Here is a 21,009-nt window from a genome sequence, read left to right as displayed (position 1 = left end):
ACAGCATGAAAAGCAATCAGCAGCATGAAGATCCAAGGCCATACGCCAGAAATCAAGAGGAAAACTGACAATAGAAGCAAGGTTTTGGGATCCAGATAATAGGATTATCAGACAAAGATTCTAAGGAACTAATCATTTTAACTGCAGGCTGGGCAAAGCTGAAGAGTTGTAAGTGAACTGGAAGAAATCTCAGAGAAAATCATCCAGATTGAATCAGAGAAGTCAAAAGGGTGGAAATCCAGAAAAGAATGTAGAAGATGTATGACACTTGATGAAGAGGACATGTATTTAATGTTCCGGAAAGAAACAAGACAGAAGAGGTACAACTGAGAATTTTCTAAAATGGAGAGAAAGCATTAACTTACAAATTAAAGAACATTTACAAATCCAAATCCCAAGCAGGATAAATACATTAAGAAACTATTAGAAGACATATATAGAAATCATAGTCAAAATTGGAAGCAATCCAAATGTCCATCAACAACAGGATGGATGGGGCGCCTGTCTGGATCAGTTGGAAGAGCAAGCAGCTTGGGATCTTGGGGTCGTGAGTTTGAACCCCACAACGGGTGTAGAGATTACTTAAATAAATACAACTTAAAAAAAATAGGGCAGATAAATAGTACTAGCCACATAATGGAATTTTCAACAGCAGTGCAAAATAATGAACTATATATTCAGTGTGAATGAAATTTACAGACAAGATGTTGAGTTAAGGTAATCAGGCACAAAAGAGTACATACTGTAGGATTTTATGTATGTGAATTTCAAAAAAAAAAAAGAGAAAACTAATCTTTGAGGTCATAATACGGATGGCTTGTGGGAAAGGCAGGAAATTATTCAGTGAGAAAAGCCAGGCTTCTGGATGGTAGTCATGCAAGTATATTCATTATAAAAAATTTAATTGAGCTCCACACTTAAGATTTATAAACTTTATGCATACATGTTATTCTTTAACATGCAAAAACAAACAAACCCCACTGAGACACCAAAAGAACTTTTCACTAGCAGACCAACACTAAAGAAATACTAAAATATTTTTTAGGCAGAAGAGTTTAGATGCAGGAAGAAATGAAGAACACCTGAAAGTCAATAGTGTGTCTAATGTTTATTAGATTTTTAGATAAGTAATGTAACTTCTAGGTCTTAATTTTCCTTGCATATAATGAGGGATTTGTACCAAATAATCTACTTGGCCCCTTCTCTTAAAACATACTTGGGGTAGGATATGGAAGAATTTGATTGAGAGGTTAAGTTTAACCTGTAGACACAAATACCAAAAATAAAATGAAATAAAATAAAAATTTGATGAAATAAGAAACTCTGAAATTTCCAGAAAACAAATAGTTGTGGTATTAACAAAGGAAGCATTTGCTTTACGCACCAAAGCTAAAGTGAAAAAGAAATTTCAGAATCTAATTATTGTCCTGAGCATACATTGATGTCTCACATTCCGTAGTTGTATATAAATATGCTTCCCTTAAGTATGGATAACTCCCCAAAATTACAAAAACCAGTATTTTTTTCTTTGGGGTTCTTATTTCTCCCATATTAATGGTAATAACAAATCTTGTAATGGTTCCTATCCTTTGTTTCTGTCATTTATTAAATCTAGTTTGGTATCTAGATGATACGCAGGGAACTTTGATCCCAGAAGAAGATGATACACAACCTATATTTGTTATATAGATGAATATGTAATTTTTGTTTTCTTTGGAATGGTTCAGAAGTAGGAAAATTGAGTAGTAATGAAACTTCTGAGTACTAGGTGATAAAAAGAAAAAGTTCATTGTACTATATTCTGTATTTGCCAGCATGTCATCCTATGGTCTGAGAGAGTTGCTTTTGTTACTTGTTCATTCTATTTTTGCTTGTAAGATAAAGGTATCTTGAAATAGGACAAAGAAAATTAGAAGCAGTAGGTGGGTAATTTAAAACTGAAAGTATAGTTGTTAATGTTAGTAGTACTTTGAAAGGCCTTTGAGGATGTGATAGGTGGAGGGGGGCCATAGACTTCTTGTTAATGACCAAAGCTATTTTTGAAGAGAGGTGACAGAATAATTCAGTACTCTAGGGCCTCAAAGCTTCATCATCATGCAAGAGTTAGTTAGAAAGGCAGAAAGAACCCTGGGGCACCTGGGTGGCTCAGTCGGTTAGGCATCCGACTTCAACTCAGGTCATAATCTCACGGTTTGTGAGTTCAAGCCTTGCATCAGGCTCTCTGCTGTCCGCACAGAGCCTACTTCAGATCTTCTGTCTCCCTCTCTCTGCTCCTCCCCTGAGCTTGCATGTGCGCATGCGCTCGCTCTCTCTCTCTCTCTCTCTCTCTCTCTCTCTCTCAAAAATAAACATTAAAAAAAAAGAAAGAAATGCAGAACCTCAGGCCCTTCCCTAAACCTGTTGATTTAGAATCTATGTGCATGTATGTATGTATATATTTTTAAATATTTGACTTTTAAGTAATCTCTACACCTATTGTGGGGCCCAAACTCCCAGCCTCGAGGTCAAGAGTTGTATGCTCTACTGACTGAGCCAGCCAGGCACCCTTAGAGTCTCTGTTTAAACAAGATTCTTAGGTGATCTCGTGAATGTTAAAGTTTGAGAAACATTACTACCTGTACATAATATTGTACCATTTTGAAGCTAACAATAATATATGATGGAGGAGTCCGTGTGTGAAGTTAGGAAAACTGAGACTTTGCAGAATAATCCATCACCTATATTAATGATTATGAAATAATATTTAGAAGGCTGAGAAGAAACTGTAGAAAGAGTTGCTTTAAAAAGTATTTTGGAAGGGTGCCTGGCTGGTGCAGTTGGTAGAGCATGCAGCTGTTGATATTGAGATCATGAGTTCAAGCCCCGCATTGGGTGTAGAGCTTACTTAAAATGAATAAATGAAATTTAAAATAAATAGTGGTGCCTGGGTGGCCCAGTCAGCTGAGCATCCGACTTAATTTTGGCTTATGTCAGTGGTCTCATGGTCGTGGAATCGAGCCCCACATTGGGCTCCGTGCTGAGCATGAAGCCTGCTTAAGATTCTGTCTCTCTCTCTCCCTGCTCCCCACCCTCTGTCCCTCTCTTCTGCTTTTGCTCTCGCTCTCTAAAATAAAATGAATAAGAAGTATTTTACAGGGGAGTATAATGATGCTTGAAATACAAAAAACACATTGTTTAGAGGGATGAATAGATGTTGATAAAGCAAAAATAGTAAAAGAGGAGAGAATAGACTTGGTGGGCATATGAGTGGTCACTGTAAAATTTTTTCTTTTCTATGCTTTATATTTTTCGTATTAGGGGGAAGTGGTTATGAAAATGGACATCACATACCAGATTCTGTATTTATCTTTTTTGCTTTATTTTGTAATATATTAATACTTTCTTCTTTGAGACAAAAAAGTGGCTAAATATTTTTTTTGCAAATGCCCTGTGTACCAAACATACTGCTTTACTATATGCATTATCTCATTTAGTCTTCATAACACTCTGATGAGTTAGATATCATTTCCAGTTTGTAGTTGAGAAAACCAAAACACAATTTAATGTACTTGCACCATCCAGTAAGTTAGGAAATGCATTTTGAACCTAGGGTCCTTAAGAATTGATAACTACCGCATTGCACGATTCAAGGGCCACCATTTACAGTTTGGGCACAATAGAGTATCGTTCAAATACAAAGTGGATAGGGGCATCTGGATGGCTCAGTTGGTTAAGCTTCTGACTTCGGCTCAGGTCATGATCTCACAGCTTGTGAGTTTGAGCCCTGCATCAGGCTCTGTGCTGATAGCTCGGAGCCTAGAGCCTGCTTTGGATTCTGTGTCCCCCTCTCTGGCCCTCCCCTGCTTACTCTCTCTCTAAAATAAACAAATGGCACAAAAACAGATACTCAGATCAATGAAACAGAATAGAGAACCCAGAAATGGATCCACAAACGTATGGGCAACTAATCTTTGACAAAGCAGGAAAGAATGTCCAATGGAATAAAGATAGTGTCTTCAGCCAGTGGTGCTGGGAAAACTGGACAGCGACGTGCAGAAAAATGAGCCCAGACCACTTTCTTACACCATATACAAACATATTCAAAATGGATGAAAGACCTAAACGTAAGACAGGAAGCCATCAAAATCCTAGAGGAGAAAGCAGGCAAAAACCTCTTTGACCTTGGCTGCAGTAACTTCTTGCTCAACACGTCTCCGGAGGCAAGGGAAACAAAAGCAAACATGAACTATTGGGACCTAATCAAAATAAAAAGCTTCTGCACAGCAAATGAAACAATTAGCAAAACTAAAAGGCAGCCAACAGAATGGGAGAAGATATTTGCAAATGACATATCAGATAAAGGGTTAGTATCCAAAATTTATAAAGAACTTACCAAACTCAACACCCAAAAAGCAAATAATCCAACAAAGAAATGGACAAAAACATGAATAGACACGTCTCCAAAGAAGACATTCAGATGGCTAACAGACACATGAAAAGATGCTGAACATGACTCATCATCAGGGAAATACAAATTAATACCACAATGAGATACCACCTCATACCTGTCAGAATGGCTAACAGTAACAACTCTGACAACAGCAGATGTTGGTGAGGATGCATAGAAAGAGGACCTCTTTTGCACTGCTGATGGGAATGCAAACTGGTGCAGCCTGTCTGGAAAACAGTATGGAGGTTCTTCAAAAAATTAAAAACAGAACTACCCTATGACCCAGCAATTATACTACTAGGTATTTATCCAAGGGATACAGGTGTGCTGTTTCAAAGGGGCACATGCACCCCCATGTTTATAGCAGTGCTATCGACAATAGCCACAGTATGGAAAGAGCCCAAATGTCCATCGATGGATGAATGGATAAAGAAGATGTGGTATATGTACAATGGAGTATTACCCAGCAATCAAAAAGAATGAAATCTTGCCATTTGCAACTATGTGGATGGAATAGAGGGTATTATCCTAAGTGAAATTAGGGAAAGACAAATCTCATATTACTTCACTCATATGAAGAATTTAAGATACAAAACAGCTTAACATAAGGTAAGGGAAGCAAAAATAATATAAAAACAAGGAAGGGAACAAAACATAAGAGACTTTTAACTACAGAGAACAAACTGAGGGTTGCTGGAGGGGTTGCCTCCGGGAGGGGGGACAGGCTAAATGGGTAAGGGGCATTAAGGAAGGCACTTGTTGATATGAGCACTGGGTGTTATACATAGGTGAAGAATCACTGGTATCTACTCCTGAAGTCATTATTGCACTATATGCTAACTAACTTGAATGTAAATTAAATAAATAAAATGAAATGAAAAAAGAATTCAAAGTGGATAGTTCCCCTGGGATTGTGCCACAGGGTTGCCTGGCTCTGACCATTTGCTTATAGGGCTGCCTCACTATTCTGTTAAACTTGCAAAATGAAAATTTTAAAATATTTTTCTGATGTGAATTTTGAATTGTTCCATGACTTTTTCTTGTATGTTTTATTTTTAAGATTCTTGGATCTCCCAGTCAGCATCATTTCCCCGTAATCAGAAACAGCCAGGGGTGGATTCTTTATCACCAGTGGCCTCCCTTCCTAAGCAGATTTTCCAGTCTTCAGTCCAACAGCAACTTACTAAACCAGCTAAAATCACTTGTGCACACTGCAAAAAACCTTTACAGAAGGGACAGACAGCTTATCAACGAAAAGGATCAGCTCACCTCTTTTGTTCTACCACCTGCCTTTCTTCCTTCTCTCATAAGCGCACTCCAAAGAAACGCAATGTAATATGTAAAAAGTAAGCTGTACTTTTCAACCTGGCTCCATATAATTGAATACTGGCAGTATAGATGTGTGTTGAATGTAATTGAGAGCTGTATAGATTCATGGATACAGTTGTTGCAGAGATATCTTCAAGTTTATTGAGCTTGAGTTATCCTAGAGTGTGTCAGAGCTGTGAGTTCATTTGTGCTGTCCTTACTCTTGGCAGGAAAGGAAAATGTAAAAATTGACCCTCTCTCTGCCACTGACTTTGCCTTGCTCCTTCCCATCTTTTACCTTCGTTCTACCAAGTTGCTACCACCTTTTTTGAGTCCTTCAAAAATCATAACCTGTGAGAAGGTTCTTGTGCTACAAAATGTTTTTACCTCCAAATCATCTCTTGCTGTACTATTTAGGAACTCTTGACAGTGAAACCAAAGGTGGGTTTTGCTAGATCCAAAAATTACAGTTGATTCCTAGGATTAAATCCTGAGAAAATGAAAAATGTCATTTCTTGTTCATATATTTGACTTTTATTAAAATGTAATATTCTTAAGTCTCATCTGTCCCTTGTGTTTCAGAGATGCACCTACAAAAAAAGCTACTACTGTTCAAGTTGAGTCAAAAGAATCCTCCCAAGAATTTTGTCGTACATCTTTGCCTCCCTGTGAAGACAACCAGAATCTTAGAAAAAGAGTTAATAAATCAAGATGTATAATCTGTAGTAAGCTAACAGAGGTCTGGATTTTTATATCATATTTAAGCTACTATGTAGGTTAACAAGGATAATTTTAAGTGTTATTATATGTTCTGCCATCTACATAATACGCACGTCCTGGATCTACACAATGAAGTTAAAGGAAAGGATGAGGATATGTTAGAACTGTTTTGTGAACAAATATCCCATTTGCATGCTATGGAAAGTACACAGCTATTTCCATGGAAGTGGATATACTCCTAAACAAAGTAATGGTGAATTTTGTTCTTACTAGCCACTCAAAATAATAAAGTGTAGTTTCAGGACATGAAGGAAGCAACCAATCCTGGTACAAGAATATGTAGAACGAGTGGAGTGTAAGTGTGTTGAAAACTTCACGTTTCTTAAGTGGTATTGCCATCTTTCTAGTTGCCTAAAGAGGAAACATGCATACAGGCAGTCTTTACGTAACAAACGCCTTGGCAACTGAATTTGGTGTTCCTTGGAGCCATGCAAATTGAGGGCATGATTTTATCTCAGTTACCACAGAGCTGAGCAAAGCGAGAACCATCTTATTTATGCATATACAGACACCATCCTGAATATAGTAATAGCACCTTCCATGAATTTTCTAGGGCAGTGAAGTTTATAATAACAAAAATTACCAATCCATTTCTTTTAATTAGGTTGTATCAAAATCTTCTAAACAGTTTGTTTCCTCTAGTTTTTAAGTGTCTCTGGGGAAGTTATTACTGACCTTACAGCTTTTTGTTCCATGAATCTTACTTTATTGTAAGATCAAAGATAAAAATGAAAGAATAACAAAATGTAATTTTTACTCTTTTCCCTGAATATTTCTTCCACTGAGAAATTATTAGAGATTGTTTCTTTTGAAGAAACTAGTTATCTCCTTGCTTACTGTGCTAATCTGACTCATTTATTTAATAAATTCTGGCTTTTCTTTTAGATTCGTCATGAAGTCAGCGTTAATAATGTAGTACATAAACTGTGCAGTAACCAGTGCTTTAATAAGTACAGGTTAGCCAATGGTCTAATAATGAATTGCTGTGAACAGTGTGGAGAGTACTTGCCTAGTAAAAGTGCTGGAAACCATGTCCTGATGATTGAAGGTCAGCAGACAAGATTTTGCTGCCAAAGTTGTGTTAATGAATATAAACAGGTAATTATTTTCAATGCATTTTAAATGATTAAGTATACAATAGCTTTTCCCTGTTAGCTTACATTAATCAGATTTATCTTAGAATCTCATTTAGTTCCATTTTTGTCAGTCACTGAGCTATCGCATCTCAAATGAGTATTGAAATCAATCGATTGTTCCAAGCTAGTCTTCCTTCCTCTTCTGTGGTTTAGAATAGCTTGAAAAGAATAGGTATTAACATAAATGCTTGGTGGAATTCACCTGTGAAGTGAGTCCTAGACTTTTGTTGAGAGTTTTTTGTTGATTCAATTTCAGTACTAGTTATTATCAGTCTGTTCAAATTTTCTATTTCTTCCTGACTCAGTTTTGGAAGATTATATATGTTTCTGGAATTTACCTGTATCTTTTATGTTGTCCGTTTGTCAGCATTTAATTTTTTATTATTGTATCTCCTTATAATCTTTTGTATTACTGTAGTGTCATTATTTCTTCCCATTTCTGATTTTATTTGAGTTTTTTTTTTTTTTAATGAGTAGCTAATGCTTTATCAGTTCTGTTTATCTTTCATAGAACCAGCTCCTGGTTTCGTTATTCTTTTTTTGTTTGTTTGTTTTGTTTTTTTGGAGAGAGCACGTACAAGGGGGTAGAGGGGCCAGGGGGGTGAGAGAGAGAGAGAGAGAGGGAGAGAATGAATCTCAAGCAGGCTCCATGCTCAGAGTGGAGCCCAGCACAGGGCTTTATTCCATGACCCTGGCATCATGATCTGAGCCAAAATCAAGAGTCAGATGCTCAACTGACTGAGCCACCCATTGTTTTTTTTTTTTTTTCTCCTATTGTTTTTCCAATCCTTATTTAAATTTATTTGTACTCTTATCTTTATTATTTTATTAGCTTTCAGCTCACTGTTCTTTCTCTAGCTCTTTTATGTATATGGTTAAATTGTTTTAGATTTGGCTTGTTTCTTGAAATAGACCTGTATTGCTGTAAACTTCCCTCTTAGAACTGTTTTTGCTGTATCTCAAAGATATTGGACTACTGGCATTTTGTCTCCATGTATTTTTTTTTATTTCCTCTGATTTCTTCATTGACCCATTGATTGTTTAGTAGCATGTTGTTTAGCCTTCATGTGTTTCTGTTTTTTCCCATTTTTTTCTTATAATTGACTTGTAGTTTCATACTGTTGTTGTCAGGAAAGATGCTTCATACGATTTGATTCTTCTTAAATTTACTGAGACTTATTTTGTGGCCTAACATATGATCTGTCCTGGAGAATGTTCCATGTGCACTTGAATGTGTATTCTGCTGGTTTGGGATAAAATGTTCTATATATACCTGTTTGATCCATCTGGTCTAATGTGTCATTCAAAGCCACAGTTTCATGTTGATTTGCAGTCTGGATGATATATCCATTGATGCAAGTGGGATGTTAATGTCCCCTCTATTACTGTGTTACTGGCAATTTCTCCTTTATGTCTGTTAACATTTGCTTTAAATATTTAGGTGCTCCTATGTTTGGTGCATAGATATTTACAATTGTTACATCCTCTCTTGCTCTCTTTCCTTGTGGTTTGATGGATTTCTTTAATGTTATGGTTGGATTCCTTTCTTTTTTATTGTGTATGGATGGTTTTGAGTTGTGGTTGCCATTGGGTTCATATATGACATCTTATGTGTATAGCAGTCTGTTAAGTTGATGGTTGCTTTATTTCAAACATATTCTGAATGCACTACATTTTTACTACCTTCTCCACGTTTTATGTCTGTGTCATATTTTATATCCTTTTATTTTGTGTATTCCTAGATTAATTTTTGTAGATCTAATAGATTTCCTACTTTTGTGTTTTAACCTCCATACTGGCTTCATAGTGATTAATCCTACTGCCTTTACTGTATGTTTGCTTTTACATGTGAAATTTTTCTTTTCATAATTTTCTTCCATTTATGGCCTTTTTTTTCCAGTTAAAGAATTCCCTTTAACATTTCTTATAAGGCTGGTTTAGTGGTGATGAACTCTAACTTTTGTTTGTCTGGAACTGTTTCTTGTATTCTGAATGATAGTCTTGCTGCATAAAGTCTTCTTGGTTATAGATTTCTTATTTCAGCACTTTGAATAGATCTTGTCACTCTTTTGGTCTGCAATGTTTCTGCTGAAAAATCAGCCGGTAGCATTATGGGGTTTCCCTTGTATGTAACTGTTTTGTTGTCTTAAAAGTTCCGTATTTATCATTACTTTTTGCCATTTCGATTATGATGTGTCTTGGTGTGGCCCTTTTTGAATTCATCTTGTAAGGGGCTCTTGGTGCTTCCTAGATCTGAGGGCTCTCGGTGCTTCCTTCCCCCAGATTAGGGATGTTTTCAGCTATTATTTCTTGAAATAAGTTTTTGCTCACCCACTCCCCTTTCTGGCATCCCTATATTGCAAATGTCATTACCCTTAATAATGTTGCAGAATTCCCTTAATTTTTTTTTCATTTTTTATTATTCCTTTCTCTTTTTGCTGTTTAGCTTGAATGATTTCCATTACTTTGTCTTCCAGATCACTGATCTGCTCTACTTCCTCTCATCTCCTATTGATTCCCTCTATTGCAATTACTAAATTCTTCAGCTCTGAGTCCATTCTTTTTTATATTCTCTCTTTGTTGAAGTGCTTACTGAGTTCATCCACTCTTATCTCAAGTCTAGTGAGTATCTTTATGACCATTCATGAATTCTTCATCAGGCATATTGGTTATCTACATTTTATTTAGCTTTTTAATTGTGATTTTGTCCTGTTCTTTCACTTGGGCCATGTTCTTCTATCTCCTTATTTTGTCTAATATTCTGTGTTTGTTTCTATGTATTACGAAGGTTAGCTACATCTCGTCTTGAAAGTAGTGGCCTTATATAGAAGAGGTCCTGTGGTGCCCTTTTCTGGCCAGTCTTTTCTGGCCACCAGAACCAGGTGCTCCAGGTGTCCCTTGTGTGGGCTGTGTGTGCCCTCCTGTTGTGACAGAGCTGCGATTGCCTTTGGCCCAACCATCTGTAATGACCTGCTTTGTTTCCTGTGGGCCCAATGGGCAGGATTTGCTTCTGATGCCATTGAGAAGCGTGTCATAGTTGTTATGGGCTCATTTGTGGGTGGGGTGGCATTCAGCCTAGCAATTTGCAGTTAGCCTTTCTGTCACAGCTGCAGGGCAGGGCTTGCTCCCTGTGCAGCCAGGTAAGGATCCCAGTTGCAGAAACTGCAGGCGTGTTATTTTTCCCGCTTCCCTAGGGCAGGAATCACTTTAGAGTGGTCCCAGTCCTGGCTGGGGCAGGGCAGACGGTGCTAGCAAGTTAGAGGGAGAGTGTTAGTGTTAGCTTTTGCAAGCAACCAGTTATCTAGGCTGGGGGCGGTGGGGAATGCTACCCATCAGCACTTTTCCTAGAGTAATCTGCAGATTATTCTGGCACACTTTCCAAGAGGAGTCAGTAAATCTTCATGTATTCCTCAGATGCTTTTCAAACCGCTGCTTCTCTGGTGTGTCTCAGGTCAAGTTATTTAGTATATAGACTCCTTTAAGGGGGTGGACTTCATTTCCTATCATCTTCTTGCTATCCCAGCATTAAACCCACTGGTTTTTGAAGCTCCCAAGGCTTAAGCCCTACTGAATTTTTCTTTCTTTCTTTTTTTTTTCCTTCCTTCCTTCCTTCCTTCCTTCCTTCCTTCCTTCCTTCCTTCCTTTCTTTCCTTCTTTCTTTCTTTCTTTCCTTCTTTCTTTCTTCCTTTCTTTCTTTCTTCCTTCCTTCCTTTCTTCCTTCCTTCCTTCCTTCCTTCCTTTCTTCCTTTCCTTCTTTCTTTCTTTCTCTTTTCTTTTCTTTTCTTTTCTTTTCTTCTCTTTTCTTCTCTTTTCTTTTCTTTTCTTTTCTTTCGCAGAGGCATTACTTTATTCAGGCAGGGATGAGCCAGACACAACATGGCAGGAATACAGGGGGTCAGGACATGGAAGCACACCCTCACCCAGTCACCCCAAGAGGGTGCAGTGAGTGGAGAGGGGGTTGGCGAGCCCTATCACAAGGACCACCACAGCCCCCTCCTCTGGGAGGAGCCTTTCCCAGCTGACAGGAGGGAGAGAAAATGGGGTGCAAGTAAAGGAGCCTAGTCTTACAGTGGTTCAGCTCCACTGATTTCTAAAGGTTTTGGAGTTAAGCCCTGCTGGTTTTCAAGGCCACATGTTATAGTGACTCAGATCGTCGGTGTCAAGAGTGCACAGTGTGGGGTCTGAGCCTCTCTTTTCTCCATGCTTGTGTTGTCCCTCTTGTTTGTGGTTAGTTACACCAGGTATTTATTTGGTTCCCAAGCACATCTCGTCAGTGTGGACTTATCTCTGTGATTAGCTGCGGTCTTTAGGTCATTTTCAGAGTTCATTGTGTAGATGTAGCTGTTCTCTTGTTGTGTCCATGGAACGAGGTGAGGTCAAGATCCTCCATCAATTGGTACCAAATCATTTTTATGGGAAAAGTAAGATCTTTCTTGTTTTTATGTTTATTTTGAGAGAAATGGGGCTTGATCTTACCAAGTGTGAGACGCTTAACCAACTTAGCCACTCAGGTGCCCCTTTGATCCCATAGTTTTAATTAATATATTTTGATGATTTCTAAAATATATCTGTAGATGATATTTTTTCCTCTTTTTTTATTTGAAGGTTGTTTTGTGTGTAGATATTTCTTTCAATTTCAGACTATTCCATCCATCTGTAATCTCCATTTTAATGTTCCACAAATACCTCATATTCCATGTCTAAAGCTGAAACTCCAAACCTGCTTTCATTCTGTTTCCCATATCCTTATCTCACCATTCAGTCAGATGCCTAGGCAGAAACTTAGGGCTATTCTTTACTCCTCCTTCCTTAACCTCCAGAGTCACTCAGTTACCAATAATCCAGATTCTACTTCCTAAATATCTCTCAACTCTATCCTATCTCTATTCCTATAATCCTAGATGAAGCCACCATCATCTTTTCCAGAATGACTACCACAGTTTCCTGGCTGTCTCTGTACCATTTCGTCTTCCTTACAGTTTGAAATGATAATACCATCAGAGCAGTCTAAGTACAAACTTGGTTATGTTGCTCCTGCTTTTTTTACTTCAGTGCTGCCAATATTGCTTTCAGGATTAAATCAAAACAAAATTCTTATAAGTTTTTTAAACTTGAACGCAGTGTTCAATTGTGCTTTGTAGAAAAATATTATAGCTAATAGGATGCATTCACATTATATACATCTTTGTTATTTTGATTTTTTTAAAATTTTATTTTATGGACTCTAAAATCAGTTCTATGTCTTTATTAAATGGAATCATACAATATGATACTTTGTGGCTGGCTTTCACGTATCATACTGTGTCCAAGTTTCATCCAGGTTGTAGCATATAACTTCACTTGTTTTTATTGCCAAATACTATTTAATTGTATGGATAATACCCACATATAAAAACATTTTTTTTTAACGTTTATTTATTATTGAGAGAGACAGAGCATGAGCATGGGAGGGACAGAAGCGGGGAGACACAGAATCCGAAGCAGGCTCCAGACTCGTAGCTGTCAGTACATAGCCCAACGCAGGGCTCAAACTCACAAACCTCAAGATCATGACCTGAGCCAAAGTCGGATGCTTAACTCTTGAGCCACCCAGACACCCTTTCCCACATTTCTTGTTTATCCATCAGTAATGGACATTTGAATTATTTCTACGTTTTGTCTGTTATGAATAATAACATTGCTGTGAACACTTTGTACAAATATGTGTAGACCTCCATTTTCATTCTGGCATTGGTGGGTCATATGGTAACTCTTTAACTTTTCAAAAATTGCCAGGCTGTTTTCCAAGGTACCTGTACCATTTTACATTTGCACTATCACCTTAGGAAGGTTTCAGTTTTTCCACATCTTTGCCAACACTTGCCATTATATCACTTATCTTTTATTATAGTCACCCTAGTGGATGTGAAGTGGGATGTGGTGGTTTTGATTTATATTTCTTTGATGACAAATGAGCAACTTTTCATGTGCTTATTGAGCATTGGCATATGCATTAATCTTAACAATTCTAACATAAAATTGTAATCTGTTTCTCCCAGATGATGGAAACAAAATCAAAAAATTTATCAGCATCAGAAAACAGAAAAAGGAATGCTATTAGAGAAGAAAATGAAAGGAAATTATATGGATCATTGAATACTCTTTTAGAAAAAAAAGAGGGAATACCAGAAAAAAAGGAAAAGACTTCAGAGCTACAGGTGTTGGCAGAATGTAGGACAGATGATACATCACTGATCAAACAGGATGTGAATTTACCTTCTATAACCATAGCTGATAAATTTCAAGAGCAACTGGAAGAGAAAAAATCAGAAGACTCCATTATATCGGTTGTACTTTCTGCAGACCCAGGTACATGGCCCCGTGTTTTAAATATTAAACAACGGGACATTCTTGTTGAAAACGATCCACCTCAAGTAAGAAATTTTAACTTTCCAAAAGACAATACAGGGAGGAAGTTTTCAGAAACTTATTATACACGAATTCTTCCAAATGGTGATAAAACCACTAGATCCTGGTTACTTTATTCAACTTCAAAAGATTCTGTGTTTTGTTTGTATTGCAAACTCTTTGGGGAAGGAAAAAATCAATTGAAGAATGAGAATGGGTGCAAAGATTGGCAGCATTTATCACATATTCTTAGCAAACACGAGGAAAGTGAAATGCACATTAACAATAGTGTTAAGTATTCAAAATTAAAATCTGATTTGAAAAAAAATAAAACTGTGGAAGCTGCAGTACATGGATTACATAAGAATGAGAAAAATGATGGTGTGCTCTTGTTGTACGCATAATATACCTGATGTGGTTTTGACATAACAAGGTCATACATTTATTCAGAAAAGATCTGTAACCCTAACAGTACCATTTGTTGTTGTGAAGCTCCTATAACTTTCAACAGTTCATTAGCAATAATTATAATAGCAAATAGTAAAGAATGTTTCTGTTTCAAATTCTAAAGCTAATTGGATTCAATAGTAATTAATGCGGGTTTCAATAAAGGCGATTGTTACTTTTTCATTCTATCAATTCACACCTTTTAAAATTGGCATTTGAGGGCTAACATTTGACAGGTTTGGTTAATTTTCTGTTCTGATTACTTTGAAAAAAGGAGAGAAAGGCTTAGATTTATCAGTAGTAGTTTGAACAAGATACTATGTGAACATTCTCATTATTATTAAAGTAAAAACATTTAGAAACAGTTTGAGAGTAGAATGGAATCCGAAACTGCAGCTTTTTGCTACTAAACCAAATACCTGCAATTTCTTTCTTTTGGGCAAAACATTGTTTTATTATTTGGGCAAAATGGCATTATTTGTTACTTCATATTAAGGTGATTACTTTGCATTTTATTTACTTTAATTTATAAATATTTTAGATTTTATTCTTGTGTGAGAAGTATAAGAATAAAGAGTGTATACCTATTTTTATGTTAGTACAAATATAAGAAATATTAAAAATATATTAAGTTAACCTTTAGGTTTTGTGGCAATTTTTTTTTTCTTCTGAAGACTACATGCTTGAAATTTGAGAAACACATTAATGAAAATTAAGGCTGTCCACTTTTTCAAATGATCAGTGCTCCCATTACTATATATTTAGTAATTCTCCCTTTATATCTGATTTTGGATACCGACTTTATCATATATTAAATTCTTACATATACTGGGCTTTGTCTCAAAGCTTTGAAACAGAATGACAAATGAACGATGACTAGAGCAGAACTAGGTGTATTCTTTTTGGTGAGTGACACTAGGAGTACTTGGAGACTCTGTCACTGATGCCAGTGCTTAAAACTATTATTAGAGGACCCACAAAAATCATTATCATTAATGTATTATAACCATTTTGTTTTTTGACAACTTGATCATTTCAGTCTTTCAGAGTTGGATCTGAATGAGGCTTTGGGACGTTACCAAAAATCCAATTTACTCTTAAAGGCCTAAGAGAATACCCTAGAGAATATAACACAGGATTTGAAGTTCCTTTCCAAATGTTTAATGTGCCCATTATTTCACTAAAACTTACCGCTAATTGAATGACATTATATGGTTATATTCGATAGACGCTTGTTATCAGTGGTATCTGAGCAAACTAATTAAATCAACCAGTGGCTACTTAAGATAATTTGCAAAAACATCAAATTTATCCATTGAGAAAACAAAATTAAATCCTGTCCTTTAAATTCTTATTTTATTTATTTATTTGTTTATTTATTTATTTATTTATTCTTATTTATTTTTTCACCATACTATGAGGCACCATAAACTCTTGATGTAGTAATGAATTAAATGTGAAAAATTTGGGGGAGCCTGGATGGCTTAATTGGTGAGTGTCTGACTCTTGATTTTGGCTCAAGTCATAATTTCGTGATCATGAGTTGGAGCCCTGCATCAGGCTGTGCCAATAGCACAGAACCTGCTTGGGATTCTCTTTCTCCCTCTCTCCCTGCCCTTCCTCTGCTCACATGTGTGCATATGTGTTCTCTCTCTCAAAAAAAAAATAATAATAAACATTAAAAAAATTCAAAAGATGTAGATGCTTGGGTGCCTGCATGGCTCAGTCAGTTAAGCGTCCAACTCTTGATTTCGGTTCAGGTCATGATCTCATGGTTCGTGAGTTTGAGCCCTGTATGGGACTCACACTGATGGTGTGGAGTCTGCTTGGGATTCCTGCTCTCTCCCTCTCTGTCCCTTCAGCTCTCTCTCTCTCTCTCTTTCAAAATCTTAAAAAAAAAAAAAAAAAAAAATTAGAGGCTGGGTTTTTCCATATTTACTGTAAATTTCTCATTCAACTTTTTGCTGTGTAAAAGTTTTCATAATATTCATAAAATGTTGAGGGAAAAATCAACTAAATTCAGAACATAATAAAAACAAACATCTCCAGGCAGGGGAATGATTTTTTTCCGCCTTATCAAGTTTTTGTTTTTTTAAGTTAATTTTTTATTTTGAGAGAGAGGGGGTGGGGAGGGAGAGACGGGGGAGAGAGAGAAACCCAAACGGGTTCCGCACCATCAGTGCAGAGCTGGACACAGGGCTCGATCTCAAGAACCATGAGATCATGACCTGAGCCGAAGCCAGATGCTTAACCAACTGAGCCATCCATGTGCCCCAAGTTTTGTTTTGTTTTTTTTATAAGATGAGTATGTTCTCACTATAAAAGGAAGAAAACAGTTCAAGTCTTGTTACCATCTCCTACTTTCCCTACAGAAGAATTTGTCAGCAGTGGTCTGGACTATACCCAGCATTTGTTTTCATCTTTTTAATTTCATTGAGAACAGGCATTAGGAAATATTATCTCCTGCCACTAATTTAATGTCAAAAATTAGTAAAGACAATTCAGAATAACAGTCCATAAGAAGTGGCAGGGGCACTTGGGTGGCTCAGTTGGTGAAGCGTCTAACTCTTGGTTTCAGCTCAGGATATGAACTCCCAGTTCATGAGTTTGCTTAGGATTTCCTCCTCCCCCTCTCTGTCTGCCTTTCCCTACTTGTGCTGTCTCTGTCTCTCTCAAAATAAGTAAACTTAAAAAAAAAAAAAAAGAAAAGAAATGGCAATCTATTGGTTTTCTCATTTCACAGAAGGCAAGTGAAAATATTTTTGTAATTTTTTTCAGATTTTCTGTCTTTAAAATTCTTACATTTTGCCATTTTCTTCCTGTGATTCCTAGACCCACCCCTGCCCCATCTCAGTGCTGAAAGCCAGTAAGAGCCGCTAATAGCTATTTTATATATACAAGGTAAAATTTGCTACATAGGATGGAAAAGTGGATAAGTGATTGAAGTAAAGACGTCAATAAAGAGTAATGCTTTATAATTTCAGGCCATGTCACTCTTCTGTTTCAAAGCTTTGAAGTTCCCCATTGCTTTTATTTTAAAACTGCAACTCCTTGGCACATCATGTATTGGTAGCTGCAATCATGAGTGGCAGATAATAGGGAAAAGTTGTAGACAAAAACAACATGAAGTACAAAATTGTAGAAATGGAATAGTGTTCTATAACTTTGAATTATAAAGTATGCCTGTGTTAGGATGAGATTAAGAATTTGAGAATATAACTATGGCTGAAAGAAGAATCTAAGCCAAGTACCCAAGTCTTTGTGTTTAGAAAATTAGGTTAGGAAAATAGTGGTGTAATATTGAGGACAATAAAAGGTTTTCAAAAGCTTGTAAATGATTTTTTTTTTTTTTTTTTTTAAGCAACAGTGATTTTAAATCTAGAGCGTTCTGGAAGTCACATCTAGAATGAAGAGCAGATAATCCGGTTTGCTTCTATACAGATAAAGCAAGGGAGACCTAAAACCTGGGAAATCAGACTCACCTCACACATGTAGATACTAAAAGACTTTCATGGGACACCTCACTGGCTCAGTTGATAGAGCATGTGACTCTTGATCTCAGGGTCATGAGTTCAAGCCCCACATTTTAAGCTTAAAAAAAAAAAGACGTTAATAATTCATGTGCCTACAAATTAATAAAAACCAAATTAATAGGGGCACCTGGGTGGTTCTGTTGGTTAGGCATCTGACTTGGTTTTGGCTGAGGTCATGATCTCATGGTTTGAGATCGAGATGAGCTCTTAGCTGACAACATGGAGCATTCCTGGGATTCCCTCTCTGTCTCTCTCTGCCCTTCCTCTGCTCATGTGTGTGCAAACACTCTTTCTTTTTCGAAATAAATAATTTTTAAAAAGTAAAAGTAACCAATATCAAGAATCAGTGGAAGGACAACTAGCTGGCTCAGTGGAGTGTGGAATCCTTGATCTTGGGGTCATGAGTTTGAGCCCCATGTTGGGTCTGGAGATTACTTAAAAAAAAAAAAAAAGAATCACTTGAGATCCCATGGACATTTAAAACATAAGAAGGTTATGGTGTACCTGGGTGACCCGGTTGAGTGTCCAACTTCAGGTCACGATCTCATGGTTTGTGGGTTCTAGCCCTGCATTGGGCTCTGTGCTGAAGAGCCTGGAGCCTGCTTCAGATTCTGTGTCTCCCTCTCTCTCTCTGCCCCTCACCCTCACCCTCTACTCTGTCTCTCAAAAATGAATAAATGTTAAAAAATATTTTTTAATTCATAAAATAAAAAATAATAAACTTTAAAAAAAGCAGTCATTACTGTGAAAGGAATTAGCCTAGGGAGGTATATGAAAAGTTTAAAGACAAATACTATGTCATCTGATGCAAAGAATGGCCAAGGTGCCTTAGAAGGGGTAATCAGCTGACTTAGGGCAGAGTGGGAGGACCTGTGAGACCCTAACTTAGTGCATATTCAGAGAGCCAAGACATGGAAAACACAGAAGTTAGGAAGCAACAGTTTGTACAGGTGTTCATTATTCCCACCTTCATTCTACATTTTGTTTGTCAGAAAACAAAACAAAAAACCAGGCCTTTAGTGAAATTGAGTTGATTTAGGAAAGGAATACTAGGACAAGGGATACATTTGTTATATCCTGGTCTTTTTTTTTTGTTTTTTGTTTTTTGGTTTTTTTTTTGGTAGGAAGAACTGTTTCATTCCAAGAAAACACCTTTTCTTTACTAAACAATAAGTTAGTTTATATCTTTGATATTTTTTCATCAAAGCCTAAAATATTTAAGTGAAAAATATAATGGTTTTAGACGATATAGTCTCAGAACATTAAATAAGTTACCATCCTTAATTTGCTGGTACAGACAAATATTTCCCATGGCTTTCTCAGAAAAAACAATTGTTTTCAGAGATTTGGAGAAGTGTTCTTAAATTTTAGAGAACCTAAGACCTTGGGAGCTTATTTAAACTGCAAATGTCTGACATGTGGCTCTGGAACCTTCACTTTTACCGTATTTTAGGGGATTCTGGTGCAGGCTGTTGCCAGATCACACTTTGAGAAACATTGCGCCTGGGAAATGGATTCCTTCCAACTGAATTCGGCATATGTGTGCTTCTGTTTTTGCTGCTGCTGGTGACAACAAAATCCTACCTGCCACTGCTGAATTTTTGTGTTCTACAGATGCCATAGCCATGTTTCACACATACCTGATTTATATACTGTGTTTCATCACCTTCCATTCTCTATAGGCCTTAAATTTAATTTGGAAATGGGTTTTTAATTATATGTATATAACAACACAATACATCCCTATTTCATTTTACCTTATGAATATGAAGTGGGACATATTTTTTCCTAATTTATCTTGTAACCAAACCAACCAGTGTAGTTGTTTCAAAGCAACAGTGTTTTGTAGTTTTCAGTGTACAAATCTTCTGTCTCATTAAGTTTACTCCTATGTATTTTATAATTTTTGATGCTGGGATTGCCTTTTAAAAATTTGTTTTTAAGTTTATTTATTTTGAGAAAGAGAGAGCAAGCACTAGGAGGTGAGAGCAGAGAGAGAGGGAGAGAGAGATTCCTAAGCAGGCTCTGCACTGTCAGCAAAGAGCCCAGTGCAAGGCTCGAACTCACAAACTGTGAGATCATGACCTAAGCCCAAATCAAGAGACAGACGCATAACCAACTGAGCCATCCAGGTGTCCCTAAAGATTTTATTTTTTAAGGAACCTCTACATCCAACATGGGGCTTAAACCCACAACCCCAAGATCAAGAGTCACATGCTCTTATAAGTGTGCCAGCCAGGCACCCCATATTGATTGATTTTCTGATATTGAAACATCCTTGCATCCCTGGAATAAATTCCACTTGATCATGTTGAATGATTCTTTTCATGTATTGTTGAATTTGGTTTGCCGATATTTAGTTGAGGATTTTTGCATTTGTATTCATCAGGTATATTGGCCTGTAATTTTCTTTTTTGTAGTGCCTTTGTCTTGTTTTGGTATTAGGGTAAGGCTAGACTTGTAGAATGAATTTGGAGGCATTCCTTCCTCTTCAGTTTTTTGGAATAGTTTGAGAAGGATAGATATCAACTATTTTTTAAATGTTTGTTAGGGGACGCTCAGTCAGTTAAGCATCTGACTCTTGGTTTCAGCATAGCTCATGATCCTGTAGTTAGTGGGCTTGAGCCCCATGTCAGGCTCTGCACTGCCACTGTTCGGGGTTCTCTCCTTCTCTCTCTGCCACTCCCTTGCTCTCTCAAAATAAATAGATAAAAACTTTTAAAAAATTAAAAAATAATAAATATTGGGGCACTTGGGTGCTCAGTTGGTTGAGCGTCCGACTTTCACTTGGGTGGTGATCTCATGATTTGTGGATTTGAGCCCCAAGTCGGACTTGCTGCTGTTACAGTGGAGCCCACGTTGGAACCTCTGTCCCCCTTGCTCTCTCTGTCCCTCCCCTGTTTGCACACTCTCTCAAAAAAAAAAAAAAAAAAAAAAAAAAATGTTGGTAGAATTAACCTATGAAGCCATTTGGTCCTGGGCTTTTGTT

The 21,009-nt window shown here is 36.9% G+C and overlaps 1 protein-coding gene across 7 annotated transcripts in view; it reads left to right on the top strand.

Annotated features, from left to right (window-relative positions):
* ZMYM5 (zinc finger MYM-type containing 5) overlaps positions 1-15,129 on the top strand; it is a 32,571-nt gene extending 17,442 nt beyond the window's left edge. For 4 of the 7 annotated variants that reach the window (XM_015077759.2, XM_015077762.3, XM_027064488.2 and 1 more), the window contains 4 exons: positions 5,490-5,775; positions 6,320-6,476; positions 7,403-7,615; positions 13,692-15,129. In XM_015077759.2, the coding sequence (XP_014933245.1) occupies positions 5,490-5,775; positions 6,320-6,476; positions 7,403-7,615; positions 13,692-14,444 (1,409 nt within the window). In that variant the 3' untranslated portion in view covers positions 14,445-15,129. Of the gene's footprint in view, positions 1-5,489; positions 5,776-6,319; positions 6,477-7,402; positions 7,616-13,691 lie in introns of those variants that run through there. The other 3 variants (XM_053204218.1, XM_053204219.1, XM_027064490.2) reach the window with 3 other exon arrangements.
* The last annotated feature ends 5,880 nt before the right edge of the window (positions 15,130-21,009 follow it).

Source organism: Acinonyx jubatus, chromosome A1 (assembly GCF_027475565.1).
Source record: "Acinonyx jubatus isolate Ajub_Pintada_27869175 chromosome A1, VMU_Ajub_asm_v1.0, whole genome shotgun sequence".
NCBI classification, from domain to species: Eukaryota; Metazoa; Chordata; class Mammalia; order Carnivora; family Felidae; genus Acinonyx; species Acinonyx jubatus.
Note: the sequence above shows the minus strand (reverse complement) of the source record. Positions and strands in the feature narration are given on the sequence as shown.